General features: G+C 32.5%; 1 protein-coding gene across 2 annotated transcripts; it reads right to left on the bottom strand.

Annotated features, from left to right (window-relative positions):
- Positions 1-1268: 1268 nt before the first annotated feature.
- On the bottom strand, positions 1269-19794 carry LOC105341911 (neuromedin U receptor homolog nmur-2-like). 2 transcript variants are annotated; one of them, XM_034472259.2, is made up of 2 exons: positions 19662-19794; positions 1269-2360 (listed from the first exon to the last, which is right to left on the bottom strand). In XM_034472259.2, exon 2 carries the CDS (start codon positions 2349-2351, stop codon positions 1287-1289), a length of 1065 nt encoding a protein of 354 aa, XP_034328150.2. In that variant the 5' UTR covers positions 2352-2360; positions 19662-19794; the 3' UTR covers positions 1269-1286. The 2 variants fall into 2 exon arrangements, with proteins under 2 accessions (XP_034328150.2, XP_011446976.2); XM_011448674.4 differs by lacking the exon at positions 19662-19794 and adding an exon at positions 3938-4125.
- Between the last annotated feature and the right edge of the window lie 228 nt (positions 19795-20022).

Genomic DNA, 20022 nt, shown 5'->3' with positions numbered 1-20022 from the left:
TTGTTCGTCTGCCTTTATTTTTTGTCTTTGCCAAAATCTGTCAAACTTGGCTGCCTTCTCTTCCTCCTCGTCATCATTGTTGTTGATAGACCGAGGTGGATAATATAAAATATGATATGTCATTTTTTTTTAAGAAGTTGACTTTCATTCACGAGATATATCCTGCATAAAAATGATTACCAAATTTTGATAGAATTGTTTATTTATCAATTCGCATGAGTTCCATCAGTTTGATTATGAAAAGTTTTCAATTCTCACAGCTATTGTAGTCAATGCTGCCAGATTTTAACGAATATCTGCATGTATAATAATAGTACGAGAGAGATTTATAATATAAAAGCCAATGTGGAATAAATGTTAACCTATTGTAGCGAACGGATACTCTAGACAGCAAAGTTTAAAGCCTTTGATGTATTTTTATTCAGTTACAAATAATTTATGATGTAATAATGTTACCTTCTAGGTTATCATTTCCTTTTGCAAAAGGCAATCGTCAGTTCTTGATTTATCTTGAGGGAAATTGCGCGGGATTTTAATGATTTCAATAAAGCCATTTGTTCTTTTATCTTGCAGCTGCTGAAATTGGTGTACATTATAAGCTGTTCAGCTGAAAAGGTCGACTTACGCGCGGGTACCATTTTCTTATGCTAGGAGCCATTTGAATTTGTCTAATTGTGTGAGAGTCTTCCATCGGGTTGAATTTATCGGATGGTCGATCATCTGTTTAATTTCTCGTTAATGAGTTGCGAAGATAGTCCTACATTTTATATGTAATTAATCATTTGATCTAAACAGTCCAGGGTGGGTTTTTTCATTCTCCGAGAACGCAGTGATTTAAACATCCGTCTGAATGGCGGAAAAGTCATTAAAGTTTGAATGATTTCATTTGTAAGCACGCTTACTCTTTCTTTCATTTTTCAGTTTCAATGTCCTAAAATTGCCTTTATGAATAGCAGTAGAAAAATGAAGCTTTTCTCCTGAGGATTATGTAATGTTGTAGAATGACACGAATTGATGGCACATCAGAGAACTTGGATCATGTTCTTTCTCACACTATCTCTTTACTTTAATAACCAAATATTACATTTTGAATGCACATTTAATATAGGCATTACTGAGAAATCCATATAAAACATATATATCGTGCTAGAAAAACTCAAAACATTGAGTGCACATTGCCCATACAAAATAGATTGCACAGGTTCATTTGTGATGTTTTGCCAACAGCAGTAGCAACAAAATAAAAAAAAAAACAAAGAACAAAAAACTTGAGAAATTGAATTTTATTACAATCTTGTACTTTCTGTATTACTCACAGGAGAGTATGAAAAGTGGCGACATCCCAAAGCGGTCGCTAAGGACTTACGAAAATTTTTACTACAAAATGCAAACAACAAAAATTTAATTGAAAAGTTAGTATAGTAAACAAATTGAAGCACGGCATGAACCAACGCGACAGTCTCTGATACCTGCATTGTGTCTGACGATGGTCCGAATGAGATGTACGTTCGTAGAATATGACTTGGAATGCTCAGGATGACAAAGGTCAATGACAAAATATACAACATTTTGGCAACGCGCACCTGCGGGATGGACTTAGCTCTGTTATTGTTCGAATGTCTTTGATTCATGCTTCGTTTCTTCTTGAGTTGCACCGACTTGATGACAGAAAGAGAGATTGCGATCAGCATGAATAGGATCAAAACCAAAGGAACAATGAACGTAATGGTCGTGTCTGCATTGACGAATAACACCAGTAGCTGTGTATATTTGGTCCCTGTTTCGCACATCTTGACGGATCTGACACCAATATTGTGAACGTTGACCGTGGTTGTCACAATAAACACCGAGTAAAAACTCAGAGCGAACGCCAACAACGACACAGTTGTGATCACGGCCCGCCGAACTGTGCACATCGAGGTAATTCGGGTTGGATGGCATATTGTAATGTAATTTTCAACAGTTATGCAAACCACGAACCAGATTGATAAAAACGTACAGATGTAACTCCAATACACTTGGAATTGGCACATGCCCTCTTCATGATTCAACCGAAAACCGAGACCTTCTAGCCACACGAAAGATAGAGAAACCAGCACTCCACTATCGGCGCTCAAAACAGCAATCACGTAAACCGTGGAGGATATTCGTCGGAGTTCTTTGACGAGGAACGCACACGCTGACAGTGTGTTTCCTATAAGTCCAGAGAAGACGATCACCGGTAAAATGTAGACCTGCAGGAATTGGTACACTAGCTGCGTCTGATTCAGCGTGATGCCCTGATAACACCTTGAGGAGTTGCAGCTGAGATTTGACATCGACGCATTCTCTAATACCGTTCTATTATCCATTTAGATGCTCTGAAATAAGCAAAAACATGTCTATGTAGCAATCAAAGAACAAAGTTTCCAGGTTTTTTAAACGAATTTACCTGCACAATTATGTATGTGTGTTTGTGCTCATTGCAAAACATTTTTTTAATACATCTGTGACATTGTTGTTCTGTAGTCCTCTAGCAAAATTATATGTCAGAACATCAAACGGTGGATTTTCATGGTCACGTACATAAATGTTAGTTTTAGACCCACTTTGAACAATGATTAACCTAGATTGCCGAGTTTTGAACACACTTTATTAATTACAAACCTTGTATGCCTGATCTAGTTTATTGATTTTACAGTCGTTCTTACACAAATGACTAACCAGAGGTAGCTTCAGGCAAAAACATCAAATAGCGTGGTTCGTAGACCATAACAATCCTTACATCATTGAGAGTTGGGTTGTTATTTTACGCTGCATCATTTGAAACAAATTAAACGTGTATTGCATGTGATTTTTCTTTTTATGTGTTTGGTTTTTTTTCCTCTCCACTTGAGCTGATTTCATGTCATTTGGTATTACTAATTGTCAGTATAAATCAATTCTTGTAAAATTGATGGAAGAGAACATCTTGCTTTGTGCTTTTATTTCACACTTTTTCGTTTGTTTTCCTTTGGTCATCAAACATCCGACACACACGCACACATACACACAATTAAAATCAAAACTATAAAGACTGAATGCTATAGGATATGTAATTATGGAATTATTTATAAACATTAACGGACCGTCGTGCGCGCGGGCGCTTTTTCTGTTTAATACGGCCTTCCAATTAATAATTTATACTGTCTAGTTTATATCCTCTATTAGTATTATTGCTAATGATATAATTATAGATTTGCTCAATATTTGAATATAAAACAGATAGTATTAGTTTATGCATAGAAGTAAGTTAGTTTATTCTAGCAACTGATCAACACAAAAATAAAAATTTACCGTAACATATAGATTGTTATTTGATTGTTACGTCAAGATCTAGTAAAGTCTATGGCAATATATTCAATTGTTCTTTTATTGCGCTTGATCCTTTAAGACGTCACTATTGATTTATAAACACTTTTTATCGCACTTTATGACTATGAATAAATTTTGTTGAAAATAATTGTTATCTAACAGCATTCTATTTCAAAAAAAAAAAAAAATGAAATCATTTGAGACAATTAAAATCAATTTTGCATATTTGAAAGAAGAACTTATTAATTATTTGGCTTTAGTAAGGATGTGCGTGATTTGGATATCATGAAGAATATGCACCGTAATTCTTTATTTCAGAGAGCATACGTGATAAGTTAAAGTAAATTGATTTTATTATCAAACATCTAAGCTCGTTTTTTTTTTATTCTAGATGATGAAGCCATTTAACTATAAAAAATTATTGCTTTAATTTCTTGTTTAAACTTGAGAAAAAATTTTTAAAACGCAAAAAGTCATGTACAAAGTCGGTTAAAAAATAAGCAAAAATTAATTTAAAAAAAAATCTTGCAAATGTTCCTTTCGTTAAAAATTGAAAGCCCACTTATAAAAGAGAAGATAAAAGTATAACAGTAAAGAGACATACCTCTTACTAGCTCGGCGTTAGTCCATGAAATAAACATCAGCGGCAATTGATCGATTTATATACATTCATGGAAATTCACAGTTGTCATCCAGCGAGATATTATCACTGCAACAACGAGCTGATAATAAAGGCCCGTATTTTAGCATATTAAATCAGACTGCTGTGCTTTGTGTATTCCTCTCGCTAAATGAACAATTTAATAAAACTATATTTACCGGCTCCAATAATTGACCATGACAACGTTTTTTGGGTCGAATATTGCATGTGTCAAGAATGCTGGTCCATCCGAAGGGAATTACCTGGTATTAAGTTTTTTGTTGTTAAAAAAATATGAAATTCATAAAAGTTAAAACATACTCTTTTTGTAAAACACGAATTGCATGTAAACATGTACCAATAATTATTTCATAGAACACTCCAAAATCTTTCTCTCAATACTTCACTAGACTGATATATGAAACAAAAATTGGCATATTTCTCGAACGCACAGAAAACCTTAAAAAATAGTGTCTGACCTTCCGTTTGAAGGCAGACTTTATGTTTGCTTGCGAAGGATGGCGATTAGTAGTCAATATCACTCTGCATTAAAGATCAGCCTCGAGATGCCCAATCTCCCTTGATACACCTCTATTTTTAAGGATACTTTAAATCTAATACGCTTATAATTTCTTACCTTACCCGAGTTCAACCAGCCATGTTTTGTTATAAAGTCGTAACTTCTCGAGCTTTTTCGACAGAGCTCGGTAATACGAAATTGAAACGATTTGGAATATTGGCCAAACATCCATAATGGAATATTTTAGGTTACAGAATTGAATTTAACAACAATAATAATAAATATTGAATATTCTAGCTCAAATCTGAACATGTATTACTTTGCCCTGTATAATTAACGAGTTTTTACAAAAAGACAATTCATGTAAAGTGTTGACTGACAACCAATCCCCCCCCCCAAAAAAAAACCAAACAACAACACTGACTGTCTAAGTGGACATCTAAACGCCTTAATGTACAGGCCGTCATACATACATATCAAAAGGTCGTCTTTTTAGGTAAAATGCGCATAGGCCTACATATCAGAAGTTTGTCTTTTTATGCAATATATTGTGTTTTTAAATTTCGACATCGATGAAACATGCGATTGGATATACTTTGCGCGTAACATAGCATGTTAATTTCTTAAATAATAAACGGGTATATGTATTTGCTTTTACATTGTAATTAGGGAAGAAACGTTGCAAGTGATTGATCTGACAAATACCATTCAATGTATTTCATGACAGGAAAGCCTTCGGCATTACCGACAATTATCGAAGCCCACGTACTGATTCTAGAATGATTGATTTGACCACAAATGTAACAATATATATAATAAACACCAACGTTGTTTTGTTATTGTAATACTTCAAAAAAGATTTCGAGGCCAAGGTATGTTGGAAATAATGTTTGCATCCCTTGATTTGAGCAATAACCGAGAGGAATATAGATTGTTATGTGTAGACGTTTTATTAAAAAAATATGTATTTAAGATGCAGGGACTGTATTTTAGGTGTTGACTCTCAGAGATAATCGTGTTGATAAAAAAGAAAACAATACCGTTTTAAATACAAATGAAAAAAATATATTGAATGCATGCGTCCCTAGATTACATACTTTTTTCCAACCGGATTTACAATTTGCAATCCCGCAGAAAGAAAGTATAATGTCACTCGGTAGCGGTTGGTTCGATGCAATACACGTCATTTTCCCCCACTTTTCCGGATACTTGAGACCGCTTCCTTTGAATTCGCTCCATGCGAATTTTTATTTCATTGTTATTTTTTATTACAAAAATATTGTTTGGTTTTTAAAAGGGGAAACACATTTTTGCCATTTTGGTTAACGATAAGGATAACTGTAACACGTCTAGCGCTTTTGTAGTAAATGAGCAAAAAGTCTATAACAAGAAATCATATTGACGCAAGCGTCAAATGGGTCGCAAAAAATATAATTGTTGTATGAATCATTGATTGTTTACATAAAAACACACCACAAAGAAGAAAATAAGAGTTGGTTGTACTAATTTTTATGGTAAATTTTAATATACTTTCAGCAACTTGTTTTGAAGTTTAACATTTTACTATTATCATAAAGAATCGATTTCGTTACTGTAAGCATTTCCAACGGAAATTGTATGATCATTGCCATAGTATGAAGTAACGGAGAACACACTGCATGATTTGTACATTACTCTAATACAAAGTTCAAATCATCATTTTTCTCTTGGAGATTATAAATTTCAAACGGTTAACCATTTTGGGTTTTTTGTTGTTGCATAGTATTGAATGAAAACTTAATGCACTAGTTTAATATATGATTTCAAGGGACCTCATAATAAAATAGAAATGGATAAATCAAATTTTCCACTCAATTCAAATTTTCATTTCTGTCAAATTCTTGCGTAAATAATTGATATAAAAATAAATGTCATTTCACGATATTTTCTACCACATTTTACATGGAAATATAATAAATTCACACGCAAAGTCATTTTATTTGACACGGCACATAGAAATTCAAATATATCATTGATATAAAATTTAATAACATTCAGGGGCCCGTTTCACAAAGCTATCTTATGACAAATATCTGTCTTAAGACCAAAATTTGTCATAAGTTTTTATCATAGCTGTTTCACAAAAGTGTCTTAACTTATGATAATCTTAAGATTGTTCAAAAACTTAAGACATCCAGATACCTCTCTTAAGTCAAATTTAAACATGGCGGCGGCCTATGTTTTGATAAGAAATAGGCAACTTATAAGGCGTGAGCGTGTATTCAGGGACAGAATCAACCCATTAGATTATATGGACGATTGGGACATATTAGAGAAGTTCCATTTGCCACGACATGTTATCTTTGACTTATGTAATGAGCTCAATGATCGTTTAGAGCACCCAACCAAAAGATCACATGCCCTTCCAACATCATTGCAACATCATAGCAAGTCATGGTTGCGCTTCGCTTTTATGCAAGTGCAAGGTTTCATGCTGTATGTGCAGATCTATATGGTATAAGTAAAGCAAGTGTGTCCAGAATTGTTTACGCTGCTTCATCTTCTCTAGTTGCCTTAAGTCCTGTCTACATTAAATTTCCTTCGACTGACAGAGATATAAACAATACTATACTGGACTTCGCTCATATATATGCAATTTCCCAAATGTGATAGGGGCAACTCATGAGTATTTGTTTGTAAACAGAAAAAAACTTTCATTCAATCAATGTGATGGCAGTTTGCGATTCCAATTTGAAATTTTTGAATTTGGTAGCAAAGTGGCCTGGATCATCTCATGACGCATTTGTGTTCTCAAATTCTGTTTTGGGTCAAATGTTTGAGAATAGCAACATTAACAAAGGTTGTCTAGTTGGTGACAGTGCGTACCCGTTAAAGAATCACTTACTAACACCCGTTTTTAACCCAAGCAACCCCCATGAGGAGGCATACAATGATGCCAACGCTAAAACCAGGGCCCCATTGAGCGAGCGTTTGGTGACCTTAAAATGAGGTTCCGATGCATCGATCGCTCCGGAGGGATCGACCCTACTTTTCCGGCCCGAGAGAGCTTGTGGAATCGTGACTGCTTGTGTGATGCTACATCACATTTGCATAAAAAAATAACGTCCATGTGCTCCAAAACATAAATAATTATCGTGTTTTTCAACAACCAGACAATGTTATATACCAAGGAGTAAACAATGACGGTGCTGAAGTTAGAAGAAGATTAATTCAAACTCGATTCTGAGAACTAAGTAATTGCCATCTTTCCTTTGAATATTGTGTTCATTCAACTTTTATTAAAATTTCAGAATTGTTTCTTTTGCTTTATATACGGGTAATGATAATTTAAAGATATTTCATCATTTTAGTGCGAGACATGCATTTGTATACAGGTATTTAGGAGGCCAAATGGTCAGTAAATTACAATTTTGAATTACTATAGAAAAAATTAAGATTCTATGATTTCAAAATTATCATTTTATATTTTTATAGATTTATCTTTCAAACATTCAGCCTCCTTAATAATCATCAATCAATAAAAGAACACAATTTTCTTCACTGGTTTGTTTTTATTGTTCTTATCAAAAGAAAGTACAAAAACATACGGTATGTTATAAAGTATCCAGTAATGTTATTGAATATATATTTACACTGCAGATTTCGTAAATAAATTCTTTACAATTTACTGATTAAATTATGCAATCGCTACTATAATAATTATCTTAAGATTATCTTAAGATAAGTTAAAGTTATGACAGCTTTGTGAAACAGCTATGTCATATCTTATGATAATCATAAGTCAAATCTTATGACAATCTTAAGACATGTCTTATGATAAATCTTATGACAGCTTTGTGAAACGGGTCCCTGGTCTTTAGTATTTCAGGTCTTTAGTATGTCCCGCATACCGATCCTGCAATCGCAACTTCTCGGGCCTTTTTCCGAGCCTGCCGGAAAGGCCCGAGAAGTTGCGATTGACCGATCCTGATGCATTGTTTTGAAAAGAATGAAAAACTCCGAAATTTTCCGAATAGATTATAGTCTCGATAAAATACGACAATCTACTAAGTATGACCTACTTTTCATTTACGAGTAAAACAAAAAATATGTGATATTTTCTAAAAGGCATAATACATATTTCTACATGCAAATTTACTTTTAATTCATAAAAATAAGCATAATATTAATTCTATTTAAAAAGAAGTATCCCGCAGAAACGCAGTAACAATATTTAAATGTGTATCAAATAACGGACCGCCTTCCGGCGGCCCGTAAAAAACCCTGACGTTAAGAATCACCAAAAGAACAAATATGATTGGATATTGAATTCCTTTTATAAAGATGCACACGCTTAAAAAAACATTTCCTCGTGATATTTTCACTTAACTTTACTTAGCTGTACAAAATAATCACGTGTTTTTATCACTTTTTGTATCCCCGCTGTGAAAGAGAGAGTGGATACTGTTTTACTCTTTTGTGTCTCTCTGTCCTTCTGTCTATTCGTAACAAATATTTCTCACGCATTTTTTTTCAGCATCTATATATTGCAAATGCTTAAAATTCTCAGACACTCAATTTAGGTTTGTCATATGTAAGGATTTATTTTGTATTTAATTGGACGTTAATTCCTGTCAAATGACGACTTTGTTTATAATTAGGTTTTAGCCCAAATATTCAAACAAAATTTCGTCAAAAATTTGTTTGCAACAATTCATTTCAAATGCTTAAAAATATAGCACACTATTTGTAAAGGCATGTCATAGGTTGGGATATATTTTTATACCAATAAGATTTCAATTTCTTGTTAAATGACGACTCTACTTATTTCGTATATTCACAACAAAGCGGGGGTGATACTTGCGAGCATTGGCTCACATTTATCCTGTTTGTTCTTTATATGTCCATATGCAAGTTCGTTTGTCCGAACCATTACTTTCAGATGCCAAAAAAGGCTAAAATCTAAAAATTTAGATTCATGGGAGTTTTATTCAATTCATATCGGATTTTGAATTCCTTAAGGATTACTGCATTTTCGGTAGGAATTTCCAAACATCCTATAGAAAAATTGTTTTTCTTAGGGAAAACTTTCTTTTGTGTATGTTTTCTTATCTCACCCGACCGGTGAGATACATGTATATCAATACCAAGAGTGGTTGCAAACTATTTAAGCAATGATCTTTTAAATGGCTTATTTGATTTCTTCGATTCATGCACCTTGGCACTGGCATAATTATCCGGCACGGTTCATTCTACAGTCTGATACACTTAGTTTGCCAACAAAAAGGTATTTCCAATTTAATCCTGCTAAAATCGATTATTTTAATCTGCAAGACTTTAATAGTAATTTACATGCACGCAAGATTTAATCGATAAATGTATAGCTTATGTAGCAACATTTTTGGGATAAACTATCCTTGGAAGGGTAACTAATAAACTTCAAGAGTTTTAAAATTTAATAAAGAGCTCTTTGAACCATTTTGAAATTACACTATTCATATTACAGTGTTGGAAATCAATCAGAAAGACTCCAATGCAAAAAAAAAAAAGCTTCGGGTTTTTCAAGGTCAAGATCTAGCTAGTAAATAAGAGAAGCCACAAGATTTCTGAAATTTGAGATAAGAATTGTTATGTCTATTCGTAAGATAAGGTATCTGGATTTCTTTTTAAAGGATTTCCCATAGAACGTCAAAAAACGGTGCTATTTCTAGTTGATTCTCTTATAATGTAAAGTAAAAGGATAAGATATATCAATTCAATTAATATGACGTCATAAAAGATCTAACACTTTAACTAGAGAAACCCTGAAGTCATTTACTAGATTTTGATCTTATGATCAATATATAGTAAAATGAAAGATGACTACTGGGTTAGGACATAAAGGGTATGAAACATTTCAAAGATGCTTCATAACAATAGCTTTGTTTGATGGGGGATACTCGAAAAACACTTTGAATCTTGATTTAAGATTGCTCTTTTAACTGGTAAATTAATGGTTAATTTTTCACATGAAAATATATGCGCATGATAAATCGAAATCAAGTCGCCTCATCTTATTGATATTATTGGGGACTTTTTTTTTGCGATTCACCAGATGCTACGCTTATTGTATCTATACCTGGTGAATAAATTGTAAAGCAACAGCTTAAGTTAATTCATTATATATTCAAAATAGATTCAGTTTAGACGAAATGAAGTCATTTTGTTCCTTGTTGCACCATCTTTTATTGCTTGTGTCTGGCAGTTTTGTATGTATTGTAAAGACGAAAAAGAAATGTACCGTTGAATTAAATCATAATATTTTCTCGGTGGGTTGTTTCGTGGATGTCGAGACCATCATGCAAATTATCCAAATCTCAACATCTACGTAAGATAATGAAAGATAATAAATAGTAACATACACAACAGTTTCTATACGAACAAATGCATATTTTCTCAACTTCGAATGTGTTACCTAAGCATCAATGATGGCAACTTTTTTTATGCAGTTGCAACCGTAAAGCATCGCGAAAGCGCTTTTTATAATAAATCACAGTATTGAGAGTATTTAAAGCTGTGTCAGTTTACAAATTATCTATTAAATGCAAGGTTTGATCCAGGGTTGAGCAACAAAACAACTTTACTAATGACAGCAATTAAAGTAATTTTTAAGAAAAAAATCGAAAAAGGAATATTGTAGCACAGCTATTCTTATAGATTAAGACATTTTGCCAGGAAACTAAAACAATGCCTGCACTAGATTTCCTGCACATGCTACACCTTTGGTATTTCAACATGTGTGATATGATGTCCATAAACTGTACTTAATTTTTACCTGATAAATAATTATTGTACAATTAACCAAAAACTTACTTTCATTTTCGATAATCAGCCCGATATAGCAAAAGTGAGAGTAAGGTGGTGGACACGCTTCGGCGGATCCAAGTCCGAGATTTCATCAACATATAATTGCTAGGAAATAATATTGAATGGTTACGTAAAAAGAGAATATAATGACTGGAACCTGTTGTGATTTAACTTAACAAGTCACGTTTGTGAAACATTTATGCCCCACTCCCTTGGAAACATCCACAAAGAAAATGAACGTAAACTGCAAATAACTGGTATTTTTCTAAGTTCAAGGGCCATAACTCTGTCGAAAATTGCTCTATCATACCCAAAATCAAACTTGACCTAGATATTATTTAGATTAATCTGTATATCAAATTTCATATCCATATGAGCACCCTCTGCGAAGAAAATAGCAGAAACTGCAAATAACTGGAATTTTTCTATGTCCAAGAGGCATAACTCTGTCGAAAATTGCTTGATCGAACCCAATATCGAATTTGACTTAGATATTATCCAGATAAACCTGTATACCAAATTTCATTTCAATATGTTCATCCTCTGCGAAGAAAATGAGCGGAAACTGGTCCAAGATGACTCCAATATTTAAGGTAAAAAAGTGTGCAATGACATTGATAAAAGTCTGTTGGGGAAAAGTCAAGGTCATTGGACCTCGCCAACATATTTAAAACATATAAACTCTCCACACTTTCCACTTTACATACATGGAACTTTTGAGAAAATCGTAATTAGTTACAGTATAATCAATTTTCAAGGTCAGTTGTGAAGGTCACAGCATAACTCTACATGTATGAAAAATACTTGTCTGGAGCATATTCCCCCTCATTTTGTTACAATCTGGTAACATGGTGCGTTTTATCAAAGGGTATGCAGTGACTTTGAATTAGTTTTTAGGTCAAGTGTAAAGGTCATATTAGATCGAACTTAAAAGCATGTATTCCCAACAACTTGAAATAAGATATAGCATGCGCACTGAAGAGACTCAGAAAGGTCGTCTACCCAATACTTTCTATTTGCTAAGAAACGACTTCATTTTGATTGATTTTCTAACATCCAGTTATATTAATACATTTCATGTGTTTTTCCATGCTCTGCCGGAAAAGCCCAAAAATTAGGAAAATAACATCCCATTTGATAAAACATGATATGAAGAATCGACAACCTACGAATACCCCCCCCCCCTACATGCAAATGGTTTTACAGTAGATGACAAGCACTTAATAATTTTCATTCGATTTTCGTAAAAACATGTTTTTTTTTTCAAGTAAAAGGTGTCATTGTCATTTTACTGAATGTTTTTATTCCTTTGAAAAGGACTGGTTGGACGAATTGATTTTGATCTACATAACGATAACAAATGAAAGTGAATTTTACGGTGCCAAAATGTCTAATAGGAGCAGTGAAGTAATCATTAATAAGTAATTTGAAATATATATCTTTGGACCAACTCTTGATCACCGAGCCTCAGTAAAAAAAAAATAACAACTACTTGTTTTTCTAATACATGCATGTCTTTAAACTAAATTGAGTTTGAAAAAGTAAAAATGTTTTTGTATTTTATTACATTGCTTTAATGTTTATAACTTATAACAACTCATAAACATGTTTTGAATTCAAACAACTGGTCATATTGTTTGCCCGTTCTTCCACACTCTGGTACTTTTTTTTATTCATCGTACGGTTTGATCGTAAATGATTATCTACCTATAATATGAACAGTATACATATATTTTAATCATATTTTTATAGAAATTCATTAATTTGTACTCTTCAGAGGCAAATTGGAGTTTAACAAACTTTTGAGCAATAAACAAAAAAAAAGAAGCCCAGTTCAATTAATTTTCATCGATTTTTACTGTCATACAGTTTTAAATTAATACTCACTTCTTTCATACATTGAAATTGCAAAGGGCATACAAGTAAAAATCTATTTGAATGATAATGTGAAAGAGATATGAAGACTGATTAGCCCGAGAAAAATAAGATTCCCAAAGGGTAACAGATAAATTATAAAGGTAGCAATCACCTTTAATATAATATACCGATATAGGAATAGCTAGGAAAGTATGCAGAAAAGAATATAATAAATGTCTAATGAAATTGCAGTGTATGGACCAAAAGCTTACAATCAATGTTGTAATCAAAAGTTGGTATTCTTCATACCGGCCAATGCGGTTTCCAATTGAAAGTATATCAAATTTGGTAAGCTTTGAATACAACATAAGTATCTTAGTACGATCATTTTACTAATCTACAACACCATGTTTTTAGGTTGTTATACATGTTTTGCGAGAATTGACAATGCTATTTAAACTACGCAGTTCTATACATGTACGTTCAGTTAATCCTTAATTCAGCAAAATACAACGATCAACACATTTTACTTTCAAGTTAAACGCTTTTTTAATCAAATCTGATAAAAAACCAACAAATAATTTTGGATTAAATGAAATCAATCTCAATAGGACATTTTTTGTCCTTTTTTTTTTACCGTACACGTAACAGTATATTTTTTTCTGTGTTATTTGAACATGTTTACAAACGGATCGAAAAAGATGTATACGTGTTAAATGTGTAAATATGGTTTTAATTAATTTCATGCAAAATGCAACGGAAAACGTCACGTAGAATAGAAAACTATGAACGCAGATATTGGTCCTGTTAATATAATCTGTCAAAAAAACCCAGGTCAAGCATAATTTTTTAAACAGTAAGCAGTTTGCCTTGGTTTCCCTAATACATGTATAATATATGTCATGCATGTATTTTCAATTCACAGCTCTGTTGTATTGTCATAACCAAACGACGGAATGTGTACACTCATTATACGAGTTAACCTACAAGTTTAATATTTTCGAATCATTTGAAAAATGACAACCCACGGACATTTATTTATCTTCACAAAAATGAACGATTTTATTTTATCCCGCATTTCTGCATTAGTAATGAAACCAGTTTTATTTCACACCTATATATATATATATATATATATATATATATATATATATATATATATATATATATATATATATATATATACTGTAGAAACACATATTTTCGTTGGGTCAAAATTTCGTGTTTTTTTAACCAAATAAAATTCCGTTGGCATTTAATTTCGTTATATTTTTATCTCTTTGTATTCATTAATACTTTGGTTAAAAATTCGTCATGGATTTAATTTCGTTGAATTATACTGCCAACGAAAATAACAAAATTAAATTCTCAACGAATATTTCTGCATCTACAGTATATATATATATATATATATATATATATATATATATATATATATATATATATATATATATAAATACGAGTACTATAACGAAGCCAACGCTGAACGCAGTTAGTGGTAAAATAAATAATCGATTCTACAAAGATATTGATATCAAAAACGTAGAAAGATTAAAAAGAATTAAACAAATTACTGGGATTTTCAATCTGTTTCATTGATATTTTTCTGATCGGATTAACAGATTTTTGCTGGTACTTCATTATTAAATGTTCAGGAAATTAAAACAACATTGGTGGTGTTATATTATTTGAAATACAGAAATTATGTTTTGTTAGCAAGAGGTCCATGGGTCACACTGCTCACCGGAGTTACATTTCCTGAATTATGAGTGACCTCTAACATATTTTAAGAATAAAACTTGGACTACCCATGGTACTACCACCAATAATCGTAAAAGCAATTTCCCAGATACATATATATCCCATATATACCGTTGAATCATCATTGTTCGTGGCTTTCGTCGGTAACCCTTGCCCAGGAATTTACATCCCCACGAACCTATACACAATGAAAAGTTTAATAAAAATCAAATTTATCATGATTACACTACAAACGAAATTTCGTCCCCACGAACTGGGAAAATTTTGGCTACCCATGAACATTGACCCCCTCGAATAAAAATGATTCTACGGTAATTCAGGAAGATGAATAATTTTTCTTTCTCATATGATAATAATTATACATTGCCTAACTGTCCCAAGGCCCTGTCAGGACAAATTTTTTTCGTGTGGTTTTTACTAAGACAATTTCATCATACACATGCAGGGTCTGACTTTAAACTCTGAACCCTAGGATACTTTATATTTGCTAAGAAATATGAAAACACACAAAATGTATAAGGATGTTTGCACCTTGAAATCTTACCTTGTGGTAGCAATTGTAGCTCCTTAAAGGACGATTTGACGTAATGTAAATTCTGTTTATCGATATTCTTATATTGAAATCTACGCTCCCCTATGGGAGTCCAAATTTCTGATTTCTACATAGGAAATTATCAGAGATATGCATAATATGCAGCAAGGTAGTTTTCAGGATTGTTTTTTCGACATTGCACTTATTCCTTTACATTTCTTCGTTAAACAATGAATTATAGTTACAGCTGTATCAAATTACACGCTGTAATTACTTATTTCTCACAACTACAATTGCAGTACTGTTCTAACTCTTAGCAATGGATAGTTTTGTTTCTATATATAAAAGATAAAAAAATAGATTTGGTGACGCTAACTGCGCCCCCTCTTCATCTTTTCTTCGTCCCTCTTTTCTGAAAATAGCGTGAACAGAAATAAGAATATTTTAGAAATGGAAACCGCCTCCCGTTTCTATATATTGTATATACGTGTACAAAATAGGTGTGCGTGATAAGTAGAATATGACGACCAAATCTCTGCATCATAGAAGTGAACATGTGCATCTGCGCATACCACGTGAATAAAGATTAGGCTGGTGCCATTATCTTCCATTATCTCCCAATTGACATCATGATTCGACTCTTTTACCCAGTAGCTTCAAGGTATATAACATAAGAGTTTGATTCAAAAAGCCTATTAGATTTATTTAATTTCTTATTCCAATTAAAATAGTTAATCAAGGAATTTAAAATTTAACCTAAAAATGTTAGATATATACTTTTCTCTTAAATGTATGGTATACGATAGAGCCCCTTATGAAAAAGCGTATTTCTAAGTGTTTTATATTCTAATCGTTACAATACATTCCGAGAGGTTGTTGATGCGGATTACATAACGAAGATACCTTTTCCTTGGTGTGTTACAATAAAATATATAAAGTTCCTAATAACCATCTTTATGTCATATAACAAATAAAAAGAATACTTTTTCATAAATCAAAACTCAAAGCATTTACTTTACAACGAAAGATAAACAGTTCTACAACTTATATTAATATTCATCGAGAAAAGAGATAACATTATGTCATATAAGGAAAACGAGAGGCACATAGGCCACATCGCTTACCTGAGCAACACTAGGCATGATAAAATCAGCTTAATGGAGTCATAATACAAACTATCTGGACAATGTAGTATGATACATGAAAAATGACAATAACAAAATGTGAACCATCTCAAAAACCTAAAAAGTAAAATAATCCTGTATAAATAAAAATCTATTTTCCCTTGGATATTCATATGTTTATAAACAGGTCCATTTTCTTCCAAAATGATTTTATCCTTCTTCCGGGGATTATGATTTGAACAAACTTTAATCTACCCTACCTCATAATGCTTCCACACAAGTACATGTATCAGCTTTTCTAGTCGTTCGGTTTTGAGAAGATTTTAAAAATATTTTCCTCTACATATTCCTATTTAAAAATCCCTCATGAGGCCCCATCCTAACTCCGGGGATCATGGTTTAATAAACTTGAAACTATCCAACCTGAGGACGCTTCCACACGTTTTAGCTTTTCTGACTGATTCGTTTTCGAGGTGAAGATTTTAAAAGATTTTCTCTATATATTCCTATTTAAATATTCCCCCCTTACCCAATGTTGCCCAACCCAACCCCGGAAATCATGAACAAACTTGAATCTACTCTACCTGAGGTTGCTTCCACGTAAGTTTCAGCTTTCTTGACTGATTGGTTTCTGAGATGAAGATTTTGAAATATTTATATATGTAAAAATTCAACCCCCGTTGTGGTCCCACCTACCCCCGGAGGTCATGATTTTCACAACTTTGAATCTACACTAGCTGAGGATGCTTCCACAAAACTTTCAGCTTTCCTGGCTTATTAGTTGGCGAGAAGATAAATTCCAATCCCCATCATGGCCCACCCTGACCCCGAAGAAATTATTTTGACAACTTGAAATCCAAACTACCTGACAATTCTCCACATAAGTTTCTTTTTTTCTGACTAAATGGTTCTTAAGAAGAATAAAAAAAATGTCTCAATATTTTTTTCAATTATTTATAATTATCTCCCCTTGAAAAATGACGAGGTCCTTTATTTTCAAAACTCTGTATCCCCTTTGCTTAGGAGTGTCAAATTTGGTTAAAATTGGCTCAGTGGGTCTGGAGAAGATGTTGAAAATGTTTAAAATTTACGGACAGACAAAAGGGGAAATATAAGCAGTAAAGTTCACCCAAATTCAGCTCAGATGAGCTTAAAAGGTTACTTTTATATCATATACCGAAAAAAAAACTCCTGATAATATTGAAGATGTAATGTTTCCGAGTAAAAAAAATTGTCTTTAATGTGCGATTGTAATACGGATTGATTCGAATATGAGAGGTTGGAAATTAAGCCCCTATGTCGCATAAAAACAGTTTTACCAGCCGATGAAAAATGTCTCCTAGACAAGTACTGTCAATAAAACAGGATGCAGCTGTTTCATCGTCAAGCACACGACATTAGGAAGTGGGGCACGTATGTTTTAGATGGATCTGATGGTGGGCGATATTATATTTGAAGTTACATAATGAAATTAAACACGTGGAACATGATTTCGCATTAAATGTAGGTCACGTTCGAATGAATGATACTAGCAGACAATTGGGCTATATTTTCTTCTAAAAAAATCCCCGTGGAAAATTGCCATCCATGCTTTATTTTTCATTCAGTTGTTTATATAATATCTTTTTAAATTAACAATTAACGTAGCTCTCTCTAGAGAGCTCTCTCTCAATAAAAAATGTGCCCTAATATGCAACTTGTTGTTTTTTTTCTAAGTAAACGTTCATTATATATGCAACTGTTTCATTACACTGTTAAACACATTTTGTATCCTTGAAAATGTGTGATGTATGCAGAAGCAGTTGGCCTATTAATATACATGTATATCAAAAAATTTAAATAACAGAAACAATTATCGAACTTATTCTGAAATCAAATCGTGCAAATACTTGTATTATATTTTTATAAACAAGCATGCTTAAATGAAGTACAAGAGCTTCAATAAAAACATTGCTTTTAGAGTGATTTTAACTAGACTGCTAACATTCGGTATGATATACATGTAGTTCTGATGATAAAGTATCAAACAGGTTGAAATTGATGCGTACATCCGGTGAAATATACATTGCTCAGAGTCTACCACATGTTGGATTTTTGCGTCACATATAAGCTAATGACTGATGATCAAGAATAAAATGAGTAAGTCTTTTACACCTAATTATTGATTGACAGCTTATATGATAAAAGTTGTATGGAGTCTGACGATATTAACCTGGATAAAAGTACATTATTTCATTGAAGAAATACAGTGAAATTATAATTTGGGACCAAAAAACTATCTCGTTGTAAGCGAAACCTCGTAATATCCGAGCTCGTAATAACCAGAGGCCACTGTGCTTTTACAGTTTTAAAATTAAAAAAAAAAATTAAGTTATAAATTTTTTGACGGGCAAAAGTTATAGAAGTCCAAGCGGAATTCGAACTAATGACTTTCAAAATCATTGTTTTGTGTGTTCTAAACTTGGCCTCACTTATAGTAACAGTCTTGGAAAAGAAAATGTTTAAAAAATTATGTTCGACTTTATGTTTCGATAGGTAGTACGTCACAATATGGAGTTGTCCGATAACAAGTCAAAATGTTTAATTTGTGCTCTTTTTAGAAGACAATCAGAATAGAGGCATAAAACTAAACGAAAAATGTACAACGAAGTTTCGGTAAATCAAACAATGGTGTGAACATTGTATCAAATTTATGTGCTAAATGCATAAGAAAAACCTACATTTACTATATGAATGTTTTCTATGTGTCCGAACATTTAAGTGCAAAACATGGTTTTTTCCCAGAATTTCAAGTTTCCGTTTTCGGTAAAATCTCGGTTTGATTAAAAATTTGATTAAAAATTATTCAATATCATAAAATCTAATTTTTTTGAATTGCTAAAAGCAATTATTTGAGGGTTCATGATTCCAACTTGATTATAAACCACTATTTATGTACTACAGATAGATCATATCTCATTAGCATCATTATCTATATCGATTGTTGTGATATTTTTATACAGCAAATCTGACAAATACGATGAATTTCCAAATCGAGTGATAACATATACAATGCGTGATAATACTTACCAGTATACAAGATCGACATCTGACTTCAAAACCTGAACTGGTGAGAATAACCTGCCGTACAGAGGAGTCCTTTATTAGTCACACTACAATATTTGATCCATGAGTCCGGTGTTTTAAGCAATCAGTGCATATTCGTCTAAAAGGTAACGATAATTGTATCAGACATTTTTTTAAATCGATACATGTATATATTGTGTGACGTTCACTTTGAATAATAGGGCCAACGTTGTTTAATACTAAAACTGTTGTCCAAGAATAACACACTTGACAATTTAAAATTCATGTCTTCCGCTATTTTAACCCACTAGACAATTGTTTTAGCAATTATTTGTTTTTCATCCCTATTGACCAATAGTGCTAA

This window comes from Magallana gigas, chromosome 8 (assembly GCF_963853765.1).
Source record: "Magallana gigas chromosome 8, xbMagGiga1.1, whole genome shotgun sequence".
Lineage (NCBI taxonomy): Eukaryota > Metazoa > Mollusca > Bivalvia > Ostreida > Ostreidae > Magallana > Magallana gigas.
Note: the sequence above shows the minus strand (reverse complement) of the source record. Positions and strands in the feature narration are given on the sequence as shown.

Coding starts and splice junctions, on each gene's coding strand:
- LOC105341911 (XM_034472259.2), bottom strand. CDS start 2,351: ATGGATAATAGAACGGTATTAGAGAATGCGTCGATGTCAAATCTCAGC.